This window comes from Archocentrus centrarchus, chromosome 23, assembly GCF_007364275.1.
Source record: "Archocentrus centrarchus isolate MPI-CPG fArcCen1 chromosome 23, fArcCen1, whole genome shotgun sequence".
Taxonomy (NCBI): domain Eukaryota; kingdom Metazoa; phylum Chordata; class Actinopteri; order Cichliformes; family Cichlidae; genus Archocentrus; species Archocentrus centrarchus.
In genome coordinates this window covers 5831613-5856270 of record NC_044368.1, presented here as the reverse complement: position 1 = coordinate 5856270, position 24658 = coordinate 5831613, and the positions used below count along the sequence as shown (strand labels likewise).

General features: G+C 43.3%; 2 protein-coding genes across 3 annotated transcripts; one reads left to right on the top strand and one right to left on the bottom strand.

Annotated features, from left to right (window-relative positions):
* The first annotated feature begins 605 nt into the window (after positions 1 to 605).
* usp44 (ubiquitin specific peptidase 44) lies at positions 606 to 13460 on the top strand. 2 transcript variants are annotated; one of them, XM_030720618.1, is made up of 7 exons: positions 666 to 694; positions 1869 to 1953; positions 5311 to 7033; positions 8227 to 8425; positions 9550 to 9658; positions 10018 to 10268; positions 11298 to 13460. In XM_030720618.1, the coding sequence occupies exons 3-7, from the start codon at positions 5474 to 5476 to the stop codon at positions 11420 to 11422; spliced, it is 2244 nt and encodes a 747-aa protein (XP_030576478.1). In that variant the 5' UTR covers positions 666 to 694; positions 1869 to 1953; positions 5311 to 5473; the 3' UTR covers positions 11423 to 13460. The 2 variants fall into 2 exon arrangements, with proteins under 2 accessions (XP_030576477.1, XP_030576478.1); XM_030720617.1 differs by lacking the exon at positions 1869 to 1953 and having other exon boundaries at positions 606 to 694.
* A 2059-nt stretch (positions 13461 to 15519) lies between these two features.
* On the bottom strand, positions 15520 to 24658 carry LOC115773506 (methionine aminopeptidase 2-like). Its single transcript, XM_030720280.1, has 11 exons — positions 24479 to 24658; positions 22098 to 22199; positions 21923 to 21985; positions 21713 to 21815; positions 19625 to 19786; positions 19199 to 19380; positions 19013 to 19107; positions 18837 to 18933; positions 16947 to 17050; positions 16622 to 16737; positions 15520 to 16417 (listed from the first exon to the last, which is right to left on the bottom strand). Exons 1-11 carry the CDS (start codon positions 24633 to 24635, stop codon positions 16165 to 16167), a joined length of 1434 nt encoding a protein of 477 aa, XP_030576140.1. The 5' UTR covers positions 24636 to 24658; the 3' UTR covers positions 15520 to 16164.

Here is a 24658-nt window from a genome sequence, read left to right as displayed (position 1 = left end):
TGGGAGCAGAGTTGATGGTGAGGGTCACTGGGACAGTGTGCATGGTGCGACACTGCCCTCTAGCGGTATAAAACCACACCACTACGGTAACGGACTCAACCAGCATCACCAGCGCTCTCAGCGTCCCCTCCGAATGATATGAGAGCGCTGAGGAGCTGACACAGATGGTTTGTAAGGAAATTACAAATAAAGTCAACTCAGCTGTGTCTCTACTCATAGAAAATTACGGTCAGATCCTGCTTTTTACCTCTGGAAACCCTGGAGAACGATTGTTCAAAAGCATTTTAAAAATTACAAGAAAGTCTGACACCCTGGAAGTAAAATACAAAGAAATGAGTAGCTCAAGACTTTTGCACGGTACTGTAAATCTGACGCAAGGCATCTTTTCTTTTCACAGGTGTTTACTGTGCACGTCCCTAATGAAATAAAGAATAAAATAAACAAAATATGCACAGCGCATTTTTAAAAAAAAAATTAAAGCACTATTAATAAAACTTAACTCTCACAGTCTGACACCGACACAGCGCTACTTCATCGTCATCATCATCATCATCGTCATCATCATCAATAATAACAACAACAACAATGACGTCACGTCTCGCGGACGCGCTCGAGCCGACACCACGCGACAGGGACTGACAAGATGGCGATCACTTCAGAACCAGAGGATCTGCTGCGGTGAAGGAGAGGCTCGGTATGCTGTTTTCTGTCCTTAGAGCCTTACTCCGAGCATGTTTGTGACCGTGCAGCCGGGAATGAGTGAATGCCGGCTGAAACACACCCGGCGGGTCGGTTATGAAGCAGAGCCCGGCGCCCGCGCGCTGATCTCCGGCTCGTTTCGGGATTATCGCCGCTAGCTCGGCAAGCTAACGTTAACTAGCATACTAGGCTAATGGTAGCAGCAAGGGCAGCTAGGCTCCACTGATCTCCTGAATAAATACAATAGAAATTATACTCTTAGCCCAAACAGAGTGTGTTTGCGTGTGTTGTAATTTTATTTTTATTACATTTTAGACGCTTATTTGGTTGATTTTCATAGGGGTTTAGAAGTTGTTTTGTACAATTTCAGTATTTTGTAATCACAGCGATCAATTACATGCTAGCGTTGACTGGCTAACCTTTTTGGGAGATACCCGCTGTGAAGTTGGGCTCGTTGGGCTGAAAACTAACGCGCGTTTGGTCCGTGCAGTTTACTGAAAGGCTCATATGGCTATTTGTGTTGCGTTGTGGCTGATTTACTCAGAATTGGTGTGAGGCTGTGTGTCGGTAAGACCACGCACAGCCACAAGGACAAACCAAGCACAGCACAGCAAAGCGCGCTAACTCGCTGGTAAAACTTCAGTGACAGAAACTCTTGAACAACTCCCCTCAGAGTGGTCGCTGTATTTGCTCAATTAGATACCGCTGATTTCTCCATACGGAGCCAGGAGCATTGCTTCTAAATCTCTGCGGTGATTACTTCGCTGTGGATTATCCTTACAGAGCTCCTGGCTCTGACAGCGTAGTGCCACGTTAGTCTACATGTTTGCGGCTCGTCCCGGTGCCAGCCACAGGCTCGGCGCGAAAGCGTTTCAGCATGACTGGAGATAAGTCATCGACCAGACAGGGTATGTGGTAGAGCCTTATCAGCAGCCAGACTTTATTTATATCATCCATGGAAGCGCAATCTGATGAGCATTTATTGAACACACACGCCCACTCATTCACTGGTAAACAGAGAGCTGAGTGCTTTGAGTCATGCTTGTTTTTGCTGTGTTAAAATAGTGCTTTATGTCTAACTAAACATTAACAGAGTTAGAACTGTTTTTTTTGTCCTTTATCCTATTCTGTGCAGACATTTCCCCAATTTCTTTTAATACCCCTTGCAGAAGTTGTCCTGAGGTCCGTACTATGGAAGTGGGATGAACCTTACCCACTCCAGCACAGGTTAGGTTCCCGATTAGAGATCAACAGGTATGAAAAACCGCCTACTGACCAATGAGTTCTTCATAAAATAGTGTCACAATTCCTGGAAGATCCCTTGGACCTCTGTGGGGAGAGTAGGAGGGTGGAAAGTTTTTCAGTAGTGTCTAAAGTCTGTGTCCCTGGTGACCATCAGTAAGAATCATAAAATTTTAGACGCAACTTTATTACTTTTATTTATTTTTCTGTTGGCATCAAACAGTTTTACAACACTGTACTTGCAGACCTCATCAAATTTGCACGTAGACTGATCCTATGTTTGAATTCTGTTTTTACATTTAATCTTTACTCTCAGACTCTTAAACAGCATTGAGTCTGCAGCTGAGAGAATACAAACTAAAACTGTCAGGAGCAGGTCATGTTCAGAGTTTCAGTTTAAAATCAGCTGGAAGCACCACATGCTCTGAGTCTTTTATTTGCACCATGTTTTCAGTATCATATAGATTCTCTGCTGGGAAAAGAGGCTTTCTAGTTGCAGCTTGTTAAGCCATACCTTACTAAAACCACTGAATGAAGTGCAACTGTGCATCACATTGTCACGGGAAATGTCCAAAATGTTGTTATACTTGCGTCTAATCTGCTGCTGGGTCTCTTTGACACTGCTGGGAACAGTGAACACACACCAAGAATACCTGTTCAGTTAGTCACATTAATTTCACTGAAAAACTAAAGTGAGTTCAACGTCTCCTTCTTCAGGCTGTGAGACAGTATGCTTAAATGTTTAAATGGATCGTCACCTTAGAAACAAGGAGCAGCACTGAGAGCACACCCAGCAATAAAATTATTAACCGGAAGTAAAATGTTTATTTTACCGCTCTGTGCGCTAAATCGTCAGATTAATGATTTTCTGCAGCAACACATCTGTTGTCCTTGCCTTTTACTGTTAGATTTTAATGTTCTTTGCAGATTTTTAATCACCATTTGGTAACATCTGTGGTGTAGGTGGCACTCACAGGGATCATTTTCTCTGGAAGAAAAGTCATATGATCAGTGAAACGTCGTTTTTAGATTGTTAGATTCTGCCAAGGCCACGAGGGGGAAACCCTGGGGTAATTTAGTGAGTTGAAAACCAGCTTTGTGTTACTTTGTATCCTGACCTGCTCACTGACCTTATATCGAATTTGGATCTAGACTATTGCTAGATTTTAATTACTTTTTTGTATTCATTTACTCTCAGACTGTTAAACACCACCAAGGCTGCAGCTGACCGAATAAGCGCTAACATTGTCCTTTAAACAGTAATCAAATACTCGATTATAATCCATCAGATTCTTCCATGTCTTAATAATAGAGTTGCGACACTGAAAAGTCTGTTGACTTACAGAGTCGACACTTTTGCGGCTTTCTTCCCTGGCTTCAGATAAGCTCGGCTTTATTAATATAGCGACTCTTTTCCAGTCTTGCTGACCAAAGTGCTTAAAGCACAAACACATTCATACATGCTTTTAATATTAAACTACTATACAAAGCTTTTCCTCTCACACACTCATGCTGCTGCTTTATCTGCAGCAGCTGTGTTGCTTTCAGTCTGTGTTATATGTTTAGACTCTTCATAACACCTTGTCTAACATTTGCGCACAAGCTGATGGATAGATTGGGAACAACTGAGCGTTCAGTATCTTGCCCAAGGATACTTCAACATGCAGGCTGGTGTAGCCACAGAACTGATCCACCGACCTTCTGATTATTGGTAGATGTCCCGCTCTACCTCCTGAGCCACAGTGGCCCCAGAAAACAGATAACAGACAGATATCCTGGGTATGCTGCCATGTACTCATACAAAGAGTGCACCATGTTGCAATCTTGGACCCCCTTTTTTGGGGGGGGGTGGGGGTGGGGGTGTCTTGTTTCTTTGACATCAGTTGGGGGGCTCAGCCCACTCAAGGATCTCCACATTCTTAACAGCTCTGAGGGGTTTGAAAAGAAGCCAGAAGAGGCTGTGTGGAGAGTGATTGGTATGTTTTTGGCTGAACCTAGAGTTTGCAGAGGAGAAACTTATAAACAATTATTAAATTGCTTAATTTTCTGTCCTCATATATTATCAAGATCAGAATCTGTGGTTTGAGAAGGAACTAGAACCCTTTATATTGTCTAAAGTTCTTGGTTTTGAGGCTTTAGAAAATCCAGCCCATGATGTGGAACTTTGGCCAATTACTGACAGACAGGATCATCTGGAGCCAAAGTGTTAGTAGAAACATTCAAACCTCACCTGGGGTTTGAATTTTGAATCCTTCCAACTACAAGTTTATTTCCCACCGATTTAGACTACATTTTCTGGAGCCTCAGCGAGCCCGTCATCGTGGTGTGAAGCCCATTTTCTTTATGGAAATTAAAAAAGAAAAAATCATAACACTTTTCTTTTGTGTCTTGTATGCGCCCGACAGCACTCAGTAGAGTCATGTTTATTAGTCATTTTACTACTGATCCCTGCTGCTGTTGGGAGATGTTTGAGTCTGCATGCCACCTGGCAGTTTGCCTCAGTTTACTGTGTGTCAATACAACCACATAAAGCAGTCACTGGAAGCCGGATAATTTCTGCTTTAATGTGTGTCCCATAAGAGAAGAGGATGTCAGTATACATTAAATAGACTTTTTTGGGTGCTATACATCAGGTGTGTAAGGGCAGATGATACAGTAATAACCGTGGGTAATTAATTTCTGTCAAAACTGTACATCCTGTCGCAAATGTCTCTGTTCTGATGCATAAATTGTGGTTCAGGCATGAAACAGTTGACTTTTTTTTTTTTTTTACTCAGAGTAGTGAACAGTGTAATCCTGCTATAGTTGTCAGAGAACAGGGAAAAGCTCAGTTGTTTATCAAACTTAAACTGTGACTGTAATAAAACCATAGAAGATATAAAACTGCAGAGTCATCATCAGTCCTCAAAAGTCCAAAGCAGTGTGACGCCTTTAAAGTTTGAATGATGTTTTTGTGATAAAGTATGCCGCAGAGGCTCCAAAGGGCTCCAAAGCAGGTTGGCATGTAAATAATGAGGGAAAAGCACAATTTTTATTTATTTTATTTATTTTGTAAAAACATCGCGGCGCTTTGAGCTATGGTTAATTGAATTGCGTGTTTTGATATAACTTTTGTTGGGGCTCTCTGAAAACTGCTGGACACACCAAAGTATCCCGATGACTGGTATGTTGTGTGCTGTGTCACTTCTTTTTTTTTTTTTCATGTGAAAATGATGGAAATCCTGTGTAAGAGGACATGTTTTTAGGTTAACGAATAATGGTGTTAAACAATAATGCCGTAACATGCTGTAATGTCTGCGCACAGGTAACAAGAAATTCATTTTAAATTTAATAAAATTACAACCTAATTTTTTTCTCTTCCCTCTCTAGACAGCACCACCATGCCCTGGGAGGGTCTCATTTCTCAGTCCGCCATGGTTACCATGGTGATATGAAGCCAGTGTGAAGCACTGACACACACAGACTCACACACAAAAGGGTCAGTTATTGACTGACACAGCCAGCCAGCCAGATTGGCGGGCAGGCTTGTGTAATGGACAGGTGTAAGCATGTGGGGCGGCTGCGGCTGGCCCCGGACCACTCCATCCTTAACCCCCAGAAGTGGCACTGCGTCGACTGCAACACCACCGAGTCCATATGGGCCTGCCTCGGCTGTGCCCACGTGGCGTGTGGCCGCTACATCGAGGAGCATGCTCTGCAGCACTTCCAGCAGCAGGGCCACCCGCTGGCGATGGAGGTTAATGAACTTTATGTTTTTTGTTATTTGTGTGATGACTATGTACTGAACGATAATGCCACCGGAGACCTCAAGCTGCTTCGCAGTACGCTCAGCGCCATCCAGAGCCAGCGCTATGAGGTCACCACCCGCAGTGGGCGCACCCTACGCTCTGCTAGCGCCACTGTGGATGCCCTCATGCCATCCGGTGCCCGTGAGTTGCAGCTGAGGGACGAGGATAGAATGTTTACTGCTCTCTGGCACCGCCGCAGAGCACTTATGGGACGCATCTTTCGCTTTTGGTTTGGCCTGACTGAATGCGGAAAAAGGAGAGCGGAGGAAGAGAGGAGGAGGGAGGAAGAGGAGCAGCAGAAGAGGGAGGCCAGGGAGAGGAGGAGGGCTCTAAAGAGGCAGCTACAGGAGGAGCTGGAGAACGCTCCTCTGAGAAAGAGTCGTCGCTTGCGTCAGAAAAGCCAGCGACTTGGTGATCCGGCGACCAGAACTCCAATTTCTCACAGGGCACGCAACAAGGTGAAAACTCCAGCGCGCCCATCACTCACACGCAGGCAACGGACTCGAAGCCCTGCTGCTGTAACCCCCAAGAAAGCTGGACAAACAAAAAAGGTCCAAGCAACCCCCAAAGCCCGGAGCCGTTCTTCAACTACCAAATCTAAGCCCAGAGCGGCCTCAGCGACCCCACGCACTGCCCAAACCCCTGTCTGCCGAAAGCAAAGCACCAAACAGGACGGCTCACCCTTTAAGCGGCGTCCTACAGTCCCTCCTGGAGTGACTGGATTAAGGAATTTGGGAAACACTTGTTATATGAACTCCATCCTGCAGGTGTTGAGTCACCTGCATGTTTTCAGGGAGTGCTTCCTGCGTCTGGATCTGACCCAGGCACTGGAGCTACTGGCATCTGCCGTCCATGGCCAACTGGCAGGAAAGGTCTCATCACAGCCCCCCCTGGTCCAAAGGAAGGGATTCCAGACCAGCTCAGGCTCTGGGATAGGGCTGAGCGGCGGGGCATCACGGGCTCGCAGCATGGAGCTGATACAACCCAAAGAGCCCAGCTCGAAGCACATCTCACTCTGCCATGAGCTGCACACCTTGTTCCAGGTCATGTGGTCTGGCAAGTGGGCGCTGGTATCGCCTTTTGCCATGCTGCACTCGGTGTGGCAGCTGATCCCGGCGTTCAGGGGCTACGCTCAGCAGGATGCACAGGAGTTCCTGTGTGAGCTGCTGGATAAGGTGCAGCACGAGCTGGAAAGCACCGGCAAGCACACGACCACTGCCGGGGTCCCTCAAACGCAGAAACGGCTCATCAAGCAGGTGCTCAGCGTGGTCAACACCATCTTTCATGGCCAGCTCCTCAGCCAGGTAGGACACGCGCAAACAGTTCACCAAAACAACCAACTCAGCAAACATTTTTACCTTTGTGATGCTTGCACCTGTGCAGGTGTTTCCTGCACAGACACATTTGATATTCACTAAAGAAGTTTAAGCCAGGACCAAAGCAAGATCCCCAAACCTGCCGTGAAGTTTTGTTACCATCAATAAGTAGAAATTTTTATTTATTAAGGCGTGTTTTTCCTGGTTCAAAACAGGCGTATGGGGGGTGGGGTGACTGTGCATGTAAGCACAATTTGTCCACATATAGTTGATGCAGAAAGTTTATTACCTGACTAATTAGAGGTCCAGCACTAGAAAAACAAGCCTGTTAAATTATACTCTCCTAGTTGACTTTCAGAGGAGCATTCAAAGGTAAGAAAATCGCCAATCTGCTCACACACTCCAATTTCATTGATAATTCATCAGGCATTATTGGCCCTGCGCGGACTCTTAATTCATAAGCCAGAATAAATATGGATTTATTTAACAGTTTAAACTAATAAGTGATGGTTAAACTTTAAGCAGGGGACATTAATTTATAATTTGAATTTATTTTATTGGTTGAATTGGACTGATTTCAGTTATTTTGAATTCATGTCTAAAATACTGCTCATTTAGAATTATTCAGGTAAAAATTGCCAAGGGAAAAGCTTCATCTGTTAACTGTACCTCAATAGCCTACTGTTTCTGGTAAGATTTAAAAAAAAACTGCTATAAAATGGTGTAAACATTTTACCTGATAAGGCGATATCCATCTACCTGTGTCAGCTGTCAAGGTAGTTAATTAGCAGTTATTGCTTATAGCAGGTGGTCCCAAATACATTTCTTTTAAGTTGGGTTTGTCTCAGGAATGTAGGGAGTAGTGAGAGTTAGCTGGAGGATGAGCGATTAGTCTGTGCCTGTAGAGGCTGAGCACACGCAGCGACACCGGCTGCTGCTGAATAGATCCCTGTGTCTTGGCAATGGAGTGTCTTGACCACATAATAGACTCTGACTGGCTTCCATCCCTCCACTGACAAAAGAGGTGCTTTCTGTACTTACAGTGCATCAGTGGAAGTTGGTGTCCCCATATTTATATTTAATTTCCACACATTGCTAATCACACATAGGGATAAAGATGTTCTTTTTTTTGAGCTGTTGTGATTTTTCTCATTTCTAATTTTCTTTGCCTTCGCACACAGGTAACGTGCCTGGCCTGCGACCATCGCTCCAACACTGTGGAGCCTTTCTGGGATCTGTCGTTGGAGTTCCCGGAGCGGTATCACAGTAATAGCAGGGAGTCGGCCGCTCAGGCTTCGTGCCATTTGACGGAAATGTTGGCCAAGTTTACAGAGACTGAAGCTCTGGAGGGAAACATCTACGCCTGTGACCAGTGTAACTGTGAGTGAGACGAGCCTTTTTTTTAAATTTTGCCTTAAGTCTCAAGATATTTAAAAATTTCACCTATACAGCACACCCAAATGGAGGGCGTGTAGAGCCTGTAGATGCATGTTTGATGCTTCATTTGAAAGATGACATCATCTAGTGTCTGAAAATGTTCTTGTGGATAAAACACAAACTAAGCTGGTTAAAATATCATTCAGAAAATGACCTCAGTAACTAGAACATGCTCTGTGCCACGACTAAGTGAGTGGTTAGGTTTTAAAGAAGAGATCACTCCTGTTTTGTTGGGCTCTCTTTTTTTTTTTTAATCATTGCCATTTAAAGTTCCAGATTCTCACTTTACATCTTGGGAAATGTTGATATCTCAGTTCATTTAGGCAGGAGTCAGACCTAAGATGGAAATCTAAGATGCCTCAAATTGACAAAGACCACAGTGGATTAGTGTCTCCTAATTTCAGAGAATATCATTATGCTGCCCAAATGAGATGTGTGGTTTACTGGTGCTCTCCAGAGTACAAGGCTAGATGGAAAGATACTGAACTGAATTTGGGACAGCCTCAAACCAGGTTAAGTGGGAAGGATGGTGTAGGCCTCCAAGAGCAAAACTCCTTTATAGAAAATACAGCAAAAATCTGGTAGAGTTTATAAACTTGCAGGAGACCGTAAACTCCTTGTGTGGCCCTCTCAGACCATACATTCACAAGATGGAGAGAAAAACAGCTGTGTGCACAATCATTTCTTTCAAAAGGGAATTTCACCAGGAGGTAATGAAGCAACTGAAGTGTTAACTGCAAAACTACAGCCATTGTGGAATGCAGTTCTTTTAATTTTACAGGATATATTTGGTTTTTATATCCTCAAGGAGTGATGGTTGAAGAAAGCAATGGCATGAAGCAGAGACATATATCTGATAAAAGTTGTGACTGTTGCATGTAAAAAGGCCATAATGAGCAGATTAGAGGCTGGATATATTTTCTGAACTGTACAGCTTCTCAGATCTGCTCTAAAAGCTTCATGTTTGCGTGATCCACCGGTCACATGAGCGCTTTAAAGATGAGGCGACACACACAAACATGATGTTCGTGCTGCACGTTAACGCTTTCCTCTCTCCATGTTTGCAGCTGCCAGAAGGCGGACTTTGTCCAAACCGGTCATCCTGACTGAAGCACAGAAACAGCTGATGGTTCACAAACTGCCTCAGGTCCTCCGACTCCACCTCAAACGCTTCAGGTAAGAAGGTGCTGCGCCTGACTCCATCGGCCTGCAGAGGTTATTGGATTAAGTCATTCTTTTTTTCTTTTTGGGATGTTTTCACACTTTAAACTCTTTCTTGGTGAGGAATCAACCAGACCTCAGGAAGTCAACCGGCCAGATGCATAAAATGAGGTTTTAGTAGTTAATTTCTTTTCGATTCTTACCTCAAACTGAAAAATACAGCAGAAGGTCCTCAATGATCAGACTGTCTAATAGGCATACAGTTTATTATACATTCATACAGTATTTCAGGTGAAAACACTGGGAGCTATCAGCTTTGCTTAAAAGATCGCCCTCCCCACAAGTTTTCTCTCTGCCTTCTGATTGGTCCTCAGGTGGTCCGGGCGGAACCACCGGGAAAAAATCGGAGTCCACGTCAGCTTCGACCAGGTCCTCAACATGGAGCCCTACTGCTGCCGAGAGCCCTCACCCAAAGGCGTGCCCTGCTCCAATACCAGCAGCCCCAGCGCCGCAGGCTCGCCGCGCCCAAAGCACTTCCTCTACGAGCTCTCGGCTGTGGTGATGCATCATGGGAAGGGTTTTGGCTCTGGCCACTACACTGCATACTGCTACAACACAGAAGGAGGTGAGTCATTTTATATATGCCTTTCTCTGAGTCTTTGCATTTAACCCTAGAACACTAACATGCAGTTTCACTTGCAAGTATATTTTACCCGATGAAACATACTTCCATGCAGCAACACAGTCAAAATCACATGACTACAGTCGCATGGGTGAAAATCACCTGATGTTAGTGTTCTAGGGTGAAACATGGAAGTGGACGTATAACAGGCAGTGATTTGTCCCTGAGTCACAGGGGATTGGCAGGATACATGTTGTGAGAATTGTACCCTGTCCAAATGTCCAGATTAAAGTCTGGAGCTTCCTCTGGTGCAGTGCAGTGCTGCTGAAGTGATTCCCATGAGATTCATCCTGCCCTCGGGATGAATTTTAGTAACTCCGGTGAACTGTTTGTCATTTGAAATAACAGTAGAAATGATGACGTTTCCTTCAGCTGCTCGGCTGTATTTGCAGGTTATTATCAGGGCAAAAAGATGCTTCTGGGTGTCTTCACAACAAAAAGAATGAATGAAGAGCAAGGCCAGATTAGGTCAATCTTTGTTTTCTGTACCATTTGTTCATAGAGTTAATCACAGCCGAGCTTTGTGCCACAAAACCGGCTGCAAATAAAAATGAAATGTGCCTGATCATAGCCAGATTTTATTTATTTTTGCTTAAACTTGAGATATTTTACTTTATTGTATGATTATATTATCTAATATCTGTACTTTATTGTGTTAGTTTTGATTCCAAATTAGATCTTACCTTTGTAAGATATTAACAGGTTGTGTTAAACCTTATTTTTAGCTGCAGTTACAACAGAATTTCCCAACTTCTGGGATGAATGGAGTACATCTTGTCACATTTAGCATCCAGGCCTTGATTTTATAGGTGTGTTTGTACTCCGTGGACTCTGGTTAAAAGTATAATTTGAGTGCTTTTCCAGCCGATGTCCAAGTCTGTGGCGCTGTGGGAGCTGACTCTCAAGTGAACAAAGATGTTGTTCCAAACACATCTGCTCAGCCAAATAACACGTCCCTCCTCTTCCTCCCAGGCTTCTGGGTTCACTGTAATGACTCTAAGCTGAACGTGTGCTCGGTGGAGGAGGTGTGCCGCGCTCAGGCTTACATCCTCTTCTACACACAGCGAGTATCTCAGGACAGAGACCGGCCGCTATAGGACCACACGCCTCCGTGAACCCCACCGCCGCCTGCTCGTCATCCTCCGCTTTAGCCTGACCACTCAGCGAGGTGACATCAGCACAGCCCTACCTATCCCTCTTTCTGTTCCCTCTCTTTCTTTGGGCATTTTATATCCTGGGTGGATGGGTCTTTTTAGTCTATTTTTCTATTAAAAAAAAAAAAAGAGAGAGAGAGGAAGGACGTGTTTGTAAAGTCGGGTTCTGCTTTGTGATCTTCTTGTATATTGTGTTTATATGTAGGTATTTTTTAAAAATGATGTTTGTGATTTATGTACAGTTGTATTTTATAAAGATGAGAGTATCAGTCAGTCAAGGTGTGTGTCTGTGTCAAGCAGCCAGCAGACTTTGGCCAGGCATGACTACATACATACGTACAGGTGTCCTCTACAGGTTTGCCTACCTACCTGTACGTGGGGCTTGTTGATTGTAAATGCTGTTTGTTTGTTTTTGTTTTGTTTTTTAATAATTCAGCTGAAATGTTTCTCAGTCACTTTAGATAGTCAACACAGAACTGGATGTAGGGTTGTAAAATGTCATTCACTCAGTAGAAATGGCCTCCCTGTGCGTGAGACAGGTAAAAGTTTTTGTAGGTGTTTCTCCCATTTTCCTGCCACAAATGCACTTAAGTGTACAGAACAGGTTGCACGTGTTGGTGTCGGTTGGTTGTTAAAAATCTGCACACAAGCAGTTTGTTTTTCCACTGTGAGGCAGACCTCAAGCTGAAGCCTTTGGAGGAAGTGTTTGGAAAAAAAACTGCTTTTCCGAAACGGTTCAGTGTTTTTTTGTTTTGTTTTTTTATATTCCTGCTTTTACTGATGGCTGCAAACAAAATGTGACAGGCCTGCATTAAGCTAAAGATCAGAAGACTTTAGGAGAATAAAGTCAAAATATTGTGAATGATAGTGAAAAACTATTTCAGAATCATTTTTGGAGTACTAGTTGAAATAAAGTCGAAACATATATTGCAGGAAAATCTAAATTCTATTCCTGAAATTAAGTCATTAAGTTTTGAGAATAAAGATGAAATTTTGAAAGGAAATTTGGAATACTGTTTGAAGAGTAAAGTTTGACTTTGGGAATAAAGTCAGCACAGTATTCCAAAGGTACTACTAATCTGAAAATGAAGTCGGTATTCTATTCTGGAAGTGAAGTCGTAGTTTTGACATGAAATTCAGCATTTGAAGAAATTTAGGTTACTGTTTTAAAAGTAAAGTCAAAATACTAGTTTAACAACAGCAATTAAAATACTATTCCAGGGAATACAGTGGAAAATCATCTCCAGATATTCTGAGAGCCGAGTCAAAATTTTGATAACAGTTAAAGGTGTTAAAAGTTCCACATCCAGATATTATTCCCAGAGTTCACATGCGGTTATTCTCAACATTTTGACTTTATTTCCAAAATCTCAGCTTTATTTTCAAGATGCCAAATGAAATAAACCCTCTCATTTGATTTCTTAGTGGTCGGGATCGCCTTCATAGAGGGTGGATGTGGTTTAGGCTCAGCGCTGCCACCTGTCTGCCTCAGAATGTAACTGCAGAGCGTAAACCATCCCCGACCAGGCAGATACTGCTCTTCTAGAAAAGTGCCCTTTTTTTTAAACAAATAACCTATTTTTATAGTTCATATCAATTCAGCAAAGTGGGAATCCCACACAGACCAGCATTTTTAGATTATGAATGTATTTTTTTATACAATTCTCAGAGATTTTACAAAGGAGGCCATTGACTGTTTTAAAGTTTTTAAAGTTTTAAATGTTTTACTCAACCACTTTGTTCTGATTGTTGAAAACCACCAGCAGTTAATGACAGATTTCACTGTTCAGTTATGTTCTTTCTGATGACCTGACTTGAGGGGAGTTAAAGCACACGTCATTCATCTGGGTTTTTATTCACTGTCCACAGTTCTATAATGTGTTATCATTTTGGTTACTGCTCCATGAATGCGCCGTGTGTAAATTAATGGAAGTTATACTATGCAAATTGTTACCTCAACTTTTTTTTTTCTAGAAAAAAAAATTACCTCAATAAATGAGAATATTTTTTCATTTTTCTATAAAAGAGTCTTTGCTTATTTGTCCATAAATTGTTTAAACACTCTCTCTCTCTCACACACACACACACACACACACACTCATTGGGGGTCAATGAAATCTCCCCCACCCTGTTGTCCTGGCTCCCCCTTGCCGTAGCATTTGTTTTGTTTTATGTGTTGTGTCTGTAATTGCAATAGCAGTTGGCTTTCTTGTTTTTCCAACATCAGTTTGGATGTTGGGTTTCCAGACTCCATGGGTCCCACGTTCTCCTCGTGTAGCCCCTGGTCAGGATTCGAACCCCTGACCTCCTGCTCCAAAGACATTAATGTTACCACTATGCCAATGGTAACTTCGTATATACTAGGCACCTCTTGCTTAGATGACAGCTTTGCACCTCCTGGCACTTTATTAGTCAGCTTTATGAGTTTGTCACCTGGATCAGTTAACAGCTGTACCTCATCAAGAGTTAATTTCTTGCCCTCTTAATGAGACCATCAGTTGTGTTGTGAAGAGGAAGAGGTAGAGCTGGTATACAGTAAATAGCCCATACATTTTGGTTACTGCTCCATGAATGCACATTCATAATCTAAATTAATGGAAGTTATACTATGCAAATTGTTATAAAAAAAAAAATTACCTCATTTATTGTTGAGGTACCTCTTATGTTATTGAGGTAACATGTTATGTTACATAAGGTAACATGTATAAATTGATTACACACACACACACACACACACACACACACACACACTTGTTGGGGGAGTCGATGAAATCTCCCCCCACCCTGTCGTCCTGGCTCCCCCTTGCCGTAGCATTTGTTTTGTTTTATGTGTTGTGTCTGTAGGTACAATATACAATAGCAGTTGGCTTTCTTGTTTTTCTACAAGTTTTTTTGGATGTTGGGTTTCCAGACTCCATGGGTCCCACGTTCTCCTCCCCTGGTCAGGATTCAAACCCCTGACCTCCTGCTCCGAAGACGTTAATGTTACCACTATGCCAACTTTGCACAGCCTGGCATTTTATTAGTCAGCTTTATGAGTTTGTCACCTGGATCAGTTAACAGCTGTACCTCATCAAGAGTTAATTTCTTGCCCCCTTAATGTGTTTGAGACCATCAGTTGTGTTGTGAAGAGGTAGAGCTGGTATACAGTAAATAGCCCTATTTGAGTAACGAGAAAAACGACAGTCCATTACTTTAAGAAATGAAGGTCAGTCAGTCTGAAAAATTTCAAGAACTTTTAAAGTATTCTCAAGTGCAGCAAAGACTATCAAACATTATGATAAAACTGGCTCTCGTCAGGACAGCCCAGGAAAGGAAGACCAAGAGTTTCCTCTGTGGCCCTGCTAACAATCTGAACAGTTTCCAGTCTCTGTGCTAAACAGAGATATATTGATCTGCAAACTGGAAGCTGTAGTGTGATATTTAAAGGGCTAAAAAAACTAATTTGGCTGTGGGTCGACCATTACTGAACTGATAACGGTTTTACTTTTTAAAAATTTAGAAAATAAAGTAAAAAAAAAATGTTGAAAAATCTGTCTGCAACATTCTGTAGTCATTTACCCAATGAATACTTAGTTTCAGAAAGATTTGGCAGTAAATGAAGAGTAGCGATTGACACCAATGTACAGTATTTCTTAAAAACTCTGAAAATCTGTAAAAAAAAAATCCAAAACTCATCTGCAACATTTTGTATAGATTTGCCCGATGGATACTTGTAGCAAATTTCAAAAGATTCAGCCAAAAAATAAGGAAGACGTCATCACTTAAACACGAGTGTACTGTTTATCTTTAAAATTTCAAAAAGTGGTCAAATTTTTTTTGAAAAATTTAATTATTTTGTTAGGTAGCTTCACTTTAACTCTTTATTTCAGTTTAACCACAGCGTGATAGAAAAATGGGGGGGGGGTGTCATCTGTTGTAGATATTAAAAAAATGATTAAAATACACTGTTTGGGTTTCTTGCACTGAGACAGGAGAGAACCCACAAATGAGCAAAATCATTTAATTATTTTCTCTTACAAAAACATTTTCAGGGAGAGTTTGAAAATGAAGCATTTTAATCTGGAACATAGAGTGGCAGCAGCCATTTCAAAGATACTTTACAAATACCAAAGAAACGATGAGCAGAGGGCCAAGGTGCAAAGTTCCCTCCTGTAGCGACAGAAGCCAAACATACAGCTGCAGGTGACCGGTGTCTGCATGAAGATCTGACAACAACAGCACCCCCTCCCCGAGCTTTTACGCATTAGGAATAGCCTGCAGAGACTTCGGGGTCATGCTGGCATGCAGGCCTGACCACTTCTTTAAGCCGTCAGTAGTCTTGCTGCTTCACTTAAAAGGAGCATGAAAGTACTGGAGGCTCAAAAAGTGGAGAGAAACTCTCTGAAAATTGGGGTTGCACTAAATTAAGCGACAGCTTAGATTTCAAATTTTGCTAAATAAAGTCCTGATGGAAAAAAAAAAAAGCTCCCTCCAACAGAAAGGTGTGGGCTTGTTTCTTTAGCTGTGGTTGATGGTGGAGCACTCAGACGGCTGCTTCTCTCTGCTTGAAAACTGTGCACTGTCAGTAGAAGACGGCAGCATTTGGCATCCTTCACTGCAGCTCCGAGTTCCCCAACTGGTGCTGTGTAGTAGTGAGGGGTGGGGGGGTGGTCTGGTGGCGTTTTAAAGTGGGGGTGGGGGTGTCAGTAGTCTTCGCCCCTGCTCACCACTTCCTTGCAGGTGGGCCTGAGCAGGATGGTGTGCTCGAACTGAGCGGTGTAGCAGCCCTTGGTGTCACAGAGCGGAGGGTAGGGGTCCACGATGCCCAGGTCGCACAAGTTCTTCAGGGCCATCAGGTACTTGCTCTCACCCAGGCGGTCCAGCCAGCGCCGGCAGAACGCCAGCGTGCCGAAGTTCTCGTTGATCACGTTCAGCAGGTGCTTCGCTCTCGGCAGCCTGCACAAGAGAAGAAAAGGGAAGTGATGCCGCATCATGAAAAGTCCACTTTGTTTTTGTCCTTAGTGAGTCTAAAGGCCATCAACATGCATCATCTTCTGGGGACGCCAGTCAGTTACTACAGTTATTGCTAATTAATGTTCTCTTTGTCCAAAATCTGATTTCAGTGCCAAAATAGTGACCTAAATAAAGACCGGCTCTCACCTGATGGGGACGTGGCCGACATCAAAGTTCTTCATGTAATGAGAGCACTCCATGTCGTCGTGGACCACGCCTTTACCTGTGCTGCCGAACGTCTCGATGGCGTACACCTCTCCCTCCTGCGCAGCGACACCCGAGAGTCAGTGAAAATAAAATAGTCACAAATGAAGCTACTTTCAGTTCCTCCTAAAGCGTTCTTCAGATTATTAGTGTTTAACTTTAACTGCAGGGTGTTTTTTTCTTATTAAATTATTTTGCTAGTACTGCATGTCGTGATTAAGCTGTGATACTGTTGAGTCAAACTTTAAGAAAACCAGGAAGTGCTTACCTCCATTCTCGTTGCTTCTCCTCCTTTAACGATGGGCACTGTCTTTCCGGCGTGTATCCTGTACTGACCGATTGAATGACCGTTCAGGTTTCGGATCGGCTTCACTGCACAACAAGAAAAAACAAAACACCAATTTATACATATTTAAAAGCTCCTGAACAGTTTGTGACTTTCATATAAGTGGCAACTATTTACTTTGTGAACACAGCCACCTATCAGTACATATGAGAGTGGACGGATGAAAAAATGAAAAATTCCCAGATGGGAGGTCATGACTGACGTGAGGCTGAGTTGCAGATTTATATTTCATAATAATACTCTGAATCTCATTCTTGATTTGCATGTTTAATGTGGCAAAGATTTTACATTGGAAACCCATCCTGATGCAACCCTCTCCACTCATCTGGGCTTGGGACCAGAGGCAGGGCTGAGATGGTTTGGACACGTGCAGAGGAGGGATATTAGATACACTATACTGCCAAAGTATTCACTCACTCATCCAAATCACTGAATTCAGGTGTTCCAGTCACTTCCATGGCCAAAGGTGTATAAACCAAGGACCCAGGCATGCAGACTGCTTCTACAAACATTAGTGAAAGAATGGGTCGCCCTCAGGAGCTCAGTAAATTCCAGCATGGTGATAGGATGCCACCTGTGCAACAAGTCCAGTCGTGAAATTTCCTCGCTACTAAATATTCCACAGTCAACTGTTAGTGGGATTATAACAAAGTGAAAGTGACTGGGAATGACAGCAACTCAGCCACAAAGTGGTAGGCCACGTAAAAATCAGAGTGGGGTCAGTGGATGCTGAGGTGCATAGCGCGCTAAGTTCTCCAACTTTCTGCAGAGTCAAATGCTACAGACCTCCAACCTTCATGTGGCCTTCAGATCAGCTCAAGAACAGTGTGTAGAGCGCTTCATGGAATGGGTCTCCATGACCGAGCAGCTGCATCCAGGCCTTACATCACCAAAGCACATCGCAAAGCATCAGATGCTGTGGTGTAAAGCATGCCACCACAGGACTCTAGAGCAGTAAAGATGTGTTCTCTGGAGTTACAAATCACACTTCTCCATTTGGCAATCTGATGTTTGGCGGTTGCCAGGAGAATGGTACTTGTCTACAATGGTACTTGACTGCATTGTGCCAAGTGTAAAGTTTGGTGGAGGGGGGCACTGTGGTGTGGGGGTGTTTTTCAGGAGTTGGCCCCTTAGTTCCAGTGAAAGGAACTATTAATGCTTCAGCATACCAAGATATTAATGCTGCCAACTCTGTGGGAACAGTTTGGGGATGGCCCCTTCCTGTTCCAACATGACTGCACACCAGTGCACAAAGCAGCTCCATAAAGACATGGATGAGTGAGTTTGGTGTGGAAGAACTTGACTGGCCTGCACAGAGTCCTGACCTCAACCTGACAGAACACCTTTGGGATGAATTAGACTGTGAGCCAGGACTTCTCATCCTCACTTCTCATCCTTGTCTGACCTCACAAATGTGCTTCTGGAATAATAGTCAAAAATTCCCATAAACACTCCTAAACCTTGTGGAAAGCCTTCCCAGAAGAGTTGAAGCTGTTATGGCTGCACCAACATCATATTAAACTCTATGGATTAAGAATGGGATGTCACTCATGGTCATATGCAAGGCAGACAAGATAATACTTTTGGCAATATAATGTATGTTGGACAAAGGATGTTGAAGATGGAGCTGCAAGGCAGGAGTTTCTTTGTAAAAACACCAGAAGAATAATTTAGATGAAGCGCAACATAAATGCACGAGTCTGTAAATATCACCACACGTATTATGATGCATGTATGGGTGGATTTTCCTGGATAATATAAAGTACTGTTTTCAACAAAGTTGTGTATCCTGTAATGACAGTGTGAACTCACCTTGGTATGTTTTGCCATCAAGCTCCACCTCGTAGGACTCCATCACCTCTTGGATTGCCTCTCCAACGTCGCACAGACGCACATCAATGCCTGCGTTCTTTAGAGAAGAACAAACAGGACGGCTTCAGCTGCAGGTTCCACACATCAAACTAATGAGACGTCTGTTTGGGTCTTACTTTGATTCCTGTATTGGTGGCGTCTTGCACAGCCTCTAGCAGCTTGTCATACTTTGGGTTAAATGTGACAGTGAAGGCACAGTCAATGATTCGCCCTGCAGAGAAAGGAGGATGCCGTTCAGGGTCTAGATTTATTTTTTTTCTGATCATCAACAAAAGAAGCAGAACTTTTCAGTCACTGGGTACCGTTGATGTGAGTGCCAAAGTCGATCTTGCAGACGTCGTCGTACTGCAGGACGGTGGTGTCTCCGGCATTGGGAGTGTAGTGGGCAGCACAGTGGTTCAGGGAGCAGCCAGTGGGGAAGGCCAGGCCGGCGTTCAGCCCATTCTCCTTGATCAGCTTACGAGAGCAGTCCTCCAACCTCTCGCTAAATAAAATGAAGGGAGTAAACAGGAAATTAAATGAGTTTAGAGGCCTTAAAATTCCTGTTGTTCCAAGGCCGAGGAATATTTCCAGAGCACCAAATTTCCAAACTTGGTGGAGAGGTGGAGCATGGGATGACAATGAAACTGAAGCAGGAAAAACCTAACTCCACCTCCTCAGTTTGAATCTTCTGATCTACTTTCAAACAGCCACTTCTACAAATAATAGATGATAAAAAGCAGCCTCACCAAATTTCAATCATTGTCATGCCGGGTTTCAGGAAGCTGCGGACGTGCTTGCGGACCTGTCTATGGGCCTCGGCCGCCTGCCTGAAGTCGTTCCACATCTCCTCGTTAGCTTTATCCAGCACTCGCTTCTCCTCGTTGGTCATGCGTGCCACCGCGCTGCGGCTGGGAGACGAAAAACAACATTTCATTAGTCAGATGTGCTCGAGCTGCAGGCTGAGACTGGCATCAACTGCAGATTTTAAAGCTAATAAAACCAAGTGGAGGATGAGAACATGGAGACCACATTGTTCCCGAACATACACAAGACCAGGTAAGATTACTTAGGTTCACATTTTCAGACTTTATCCAAAAAAATAATGAGATTTTCCTTCTGGTCACAGAGGGAGATGAGGTGGCAACTTTTCAGATCACAAGTTTAAAAGTCGCTCCCAAAGAGGGGAAAAAATGACAGCAATATAAATACTTCACAGTCTGGCCCACAGCTCGCTGGAGGAGCCTCACATGCAAACCTCTGATGTCAATCAGACAACATGGGAAAGAAAAGGGAAGGTGATGCTGATTTGGGTCGAAGTTTGAAGTTAAGGTAGATTAAATGACAGCTTCAGCAGGTGTGTCAGTGAAATGTGCACACCTGAAACACCCACTGTGGCCTTTCAAGCAGTTTAAAAATATTTTTTCCTACAAGGAGGGCTCTGGAGTGCACTGAGAAGAAACCCTGCACTGAAGAAATCTTTATGTGCTAATCACTAGTATTATTGTTAGTATCATTCGTCTAAGTATGGTCATGCTTTGTTGTTTTAAAGGGTGTTTTAATTTTGTCCGGTTTAAAGTTTTTAAAGCTGACTGCTGGGATGTGGGGACAGCAGCCTAAGCAGATGTCCAGACCTTATGGGGGACCACATTTATTCCCAGGCCAGTCGAGATGTTTAATCTCTTAACCATGGACTGGGTCTGCCACAGCGTCTCCTTCCAGATGGACGTACTCAAAAACACCTCACCTAATAGGCGTTCAGAAAGGATCCTTGTCAGACGTCTGACCCACCTCAGCTGGCTCTTTTTGATGTGGAGGAGTAGCGGCTTTATTCTGAGCCCCTTCCTCCAGCTTTGAGAGCCCAGACACCCTTCGGTGGAAGCTCATTTCCACAGTCATTTTTTTGGCCACCCACAGCTCATGGCTACTAGTGAGGGCAGGAATGTAGATCGACTGGTAATTCAGCAACTTCACGCTCAGCTTCCTCATCAGTCTCCAACTCCCCTCTTCTCTCCCTCCTCCAACCGAGGCAGCAGCTCCTCCACCCCTTTTACAGCTGAGAATCAAGGCCTCAGAATTGGAGGTGCTGATTCTTATCCCCCAGCGGCAAACTATTTGCCCAGCAGGCAAATATGGATATTTTCCCTCTTAACCCTTTATTACCTACCATAGAACCTACCTACTGTAGTCCGCCAGAGCTTATCTTCACATTTTTACATGCTGTAGTGCCATTTTTTTGGGGGAGTATTTCAGCTTGCTATACATCAATACAACCTTTATAGTCCGAGTTTTAATGACATGTATGTAATAAGTCCATAATAACTAAATAAACTAAAAAAGTGCAACAACCACAAAGAAAGGTTTAAGTTATGAACACACTCATAATAATCTTTGAGATACACTTATGTTTATAAACCAGCAAAAACAAAAATAAACTGCATATTGTGCACAATTTACAAAAAGACAGCATGTACATCAAAATAAACTATTTCCAATAGTGTGCAGAGCCTGAGATTAGATTATTTATTGTTTTAATTTCAAGGTTTTATTTCATGCTTGAGGTTTTTCAACTGTTTCATTATATTTTGCACTCTCCTGGCAGAAGACCGAGCCGCTGTATACCTACATAATTTCCTGTTTATGCAGAAATGATATTAAAAACAATAAAAACACAATAAACGCCCAACACTAAACTGTAACTGTGGTGCAGGATGGGATTTTAAGAGAGATGACACTAAAAAGAAAAGCCAAACTTATGAAAAAGATAGACTGAGATTAAAAGCTGAATCACAAAGCAGCCTAAAGAGTGTTACAGGTGTGTGTGTGTGTGTTCTTACCCATCCTGAACGACAGGGTATTCACACTCCTGCCCAATGGCGAATACTCCATTTGGGTAGAGCTCACAGATGGGCACAGATGGAGGATCAGTCTGACATTTGGCTAAAAAAACAACAAAAAGCGTTTTAGAGAAAGACCAAACTCTTGTATAAAACACACCCAGCTCTCCACTCCCTTCAGTCTACTTTTCTACTAAAATATCGACTCACTTCCTTTCTTCTTCTTTTTCTTCTTCTTCTTTTTCCCTGCAGAGTTCTCTCCGTCGTCTCCGTCTGTGTGAGTTAACAGTTTATTTTTTTAATCACACCAGCTACTAAATGTAATGTTTACATGTGACCTGCTCACGCCGTTGCAGGTTAAGTATTGATATTTGAGTTCAGTTACCTTCCTCGCCCTCCTCTTCCTTCTCTTTGTCCTCTACCGCCTGCTTCTCCAGCTGTTTGGTCACCTCAGTCACTCCATCCACCTCCACCTCTGCCTCAGTGCCTGTAAACATACAGTTGCCAATCAGGAGACAACAGGCAGACAATCAGTAAAAATAAATACCTTCAATGCTGCGGGGTCTATGTCAGCCTCCCTATAATCCACAAACTAGTAGCATACTTCCATTTTTTTGAATGGATTAAATCCAAAAACTAATAAAACAATTTAAATTACAGTAAAAGGACCATCTGTAACGAGGCAGAGGGCCTCCTCACACTCAGACCTTCAGGTGTACACACATAAACTAGCACATAGTCTCTCTTCGAGAGAATGTAAACAATATTTTAATTTATCCTCATCCAGCCTACATCAGTCTTTTATTGTTGATGTCACTGCAAATCTGCATATTAGTACTCGCTGTAAAATTCTCTTCAACCGCAGGTGCTGCCACCCAGACAAGACCTCAACCTCAAGGTTGGTGCAAGAGGAGAAGAAGTCAAAATGGGAAGCAAGGAAATTGCGGAGGCCCCCCGGAAAGTCTCATCTTCTCAAACTGTTGCAGCGTCGCCATCTGTATGACCTGTGAATCTCTGAGCTTCCGTGTTAAACTCGTGTCTTCAACCCAGCAGCAGTGGCACCGAGATCACAAAAATTTTGAGGTGCGAGACTGAAGGCTGAAATGCGGCTCGCGCCGGTGGATATGACATCACTTTTAGTGCACAGTGAGCATGAATGGGCCCCAATAACGCATTCGCACCAAAAGCAAAACAATGCTTTCCGCACCTCCAGGCATTGAGGCGACTCTTCATTCAAGCTAAGCCACAAATAACCCATCAGCAGCGATTCTACTGACACCATGGACCACTGGAAAAGGAGGCAGAGCTTAATGATGCTGCCGAAGGTTAGCTGGAGGTTTATGGTTCACCTTTACAGGCAAAGGAGAGTGCTCCAAAAAGAGTAAACAGAATCAGAACATGTCTGACTGTAACTTGACTCTCGCGATCAATTTGGGAGGGGCTCTGTGCTTCATTCAGGGGCAATAAAGACAGAAATGAGAGCAGAGATGCGTTCAGAGAGGAAGGAGACATGTATGCTGATTTTTTTTGTTGTTGTTTTTAAAGAGACTGGACTTTTAATGTGGGTGGGGCTCAGTCAGTTCCATCCACACTGACACTGTTACAGATAACCAGGTGCTGGGTCGTGATTATACAAAGCTACAGTGTTGTGTTATATTTCTTTGAAGGCAGGCCAACATTTTCGGTCACTGTATTTTACTTGTGTTTCATTTCCTTTTTATATGATGACATTAACATATCCTAAATAAGAATAATAAACACACAAAGGTGCAGAAATAATACCACCACTGCCCACTACAACTTAAAAATTAAACTTAAAGCTAATTTATGGCCTTTATATGAATGTCAATAACAAATTAAATCATATGCAGTTTATAAAATCCGTGTTTTTATTGTAGTCTTGTTTTTTAACGCTCTGTATGTTATTAACCATCTGTCAGTAAGAAAAACATTTTTAGTTGCGGGTTATTAAAGTTTTTATGCGGCTAATTTTAAAACTAAACCTTCCTCTGTTCTTTTCTTATATAATAATTCTGGCAGAGGAAGAATTACGAAACAGGAGAGCGTGGCTGCGGCTCATCGGGAAGGACAGCTCTCACAAGGACCGTCTCCCTCCCTAAAGCCGACCTGCCCTTCTACATCAGTTGTGTCACGAGTCACGTTTCCCGGGAAAAGGCTCTGCTTAAAGTCCGGCGTGTTCGGGGAGGCCCGAGAGGCGTAGGGGATCCACAATCCGCACCGATCAGCGCCCGCATGCCTGCCGAGCAGGACATGGAGAAGCTAGAGGAGCTCCGACGCACTGGTTCCGGTGTGGATTTCAGAATAAAGCTCACTTCCAACGCTACATCTTTTACGGGGCCAATTAAACAGACGAAAACTGACGCTGCCAACATAACTCAGTTATACGAACAGTTTCTCTAGTTTTATAGCCTAATGCCATATAATTAACCGGGCTTACACAAACCAGATTGTTTTACCCTTAAAAACTCGTGGAAGTCACCATTTACAAAGAAATGCTTTTTTTTTAGTATAAATTCATCGTCACAGCTCCAATAAAACTTAACCTAGCCAAAACAAATCTCAACTATTGGATTTAGACTTTAAATATTACACTTTAACAACAATTTTGTTATTATAGTAACAACACAGGTTGCCAACGCTTTTATTTTGAAGCCACACGCCGTGATTTCCGGTTCGGTCGCAGCTCCTTTAACCAACATTAGCCCGTTAGCCTGTTAGCACGACAGTCCACCTGCCGACGCTCACCTGTCGCCGCGGACTTGTTCTTCTTCTTCTTTTTCCTCTTCTTTTTCCCGGTCTCCTCAACTGGCTCGGCTTCCTCTCGATCCTCCGCCTCCCCGTTCACCTCCCGGTCTAGAACCGCTTTCTGCTCTGCTACCCGCTCCGCTAACACGGCCGCCATGATCGCAGGCGCTGCTGGAAGAG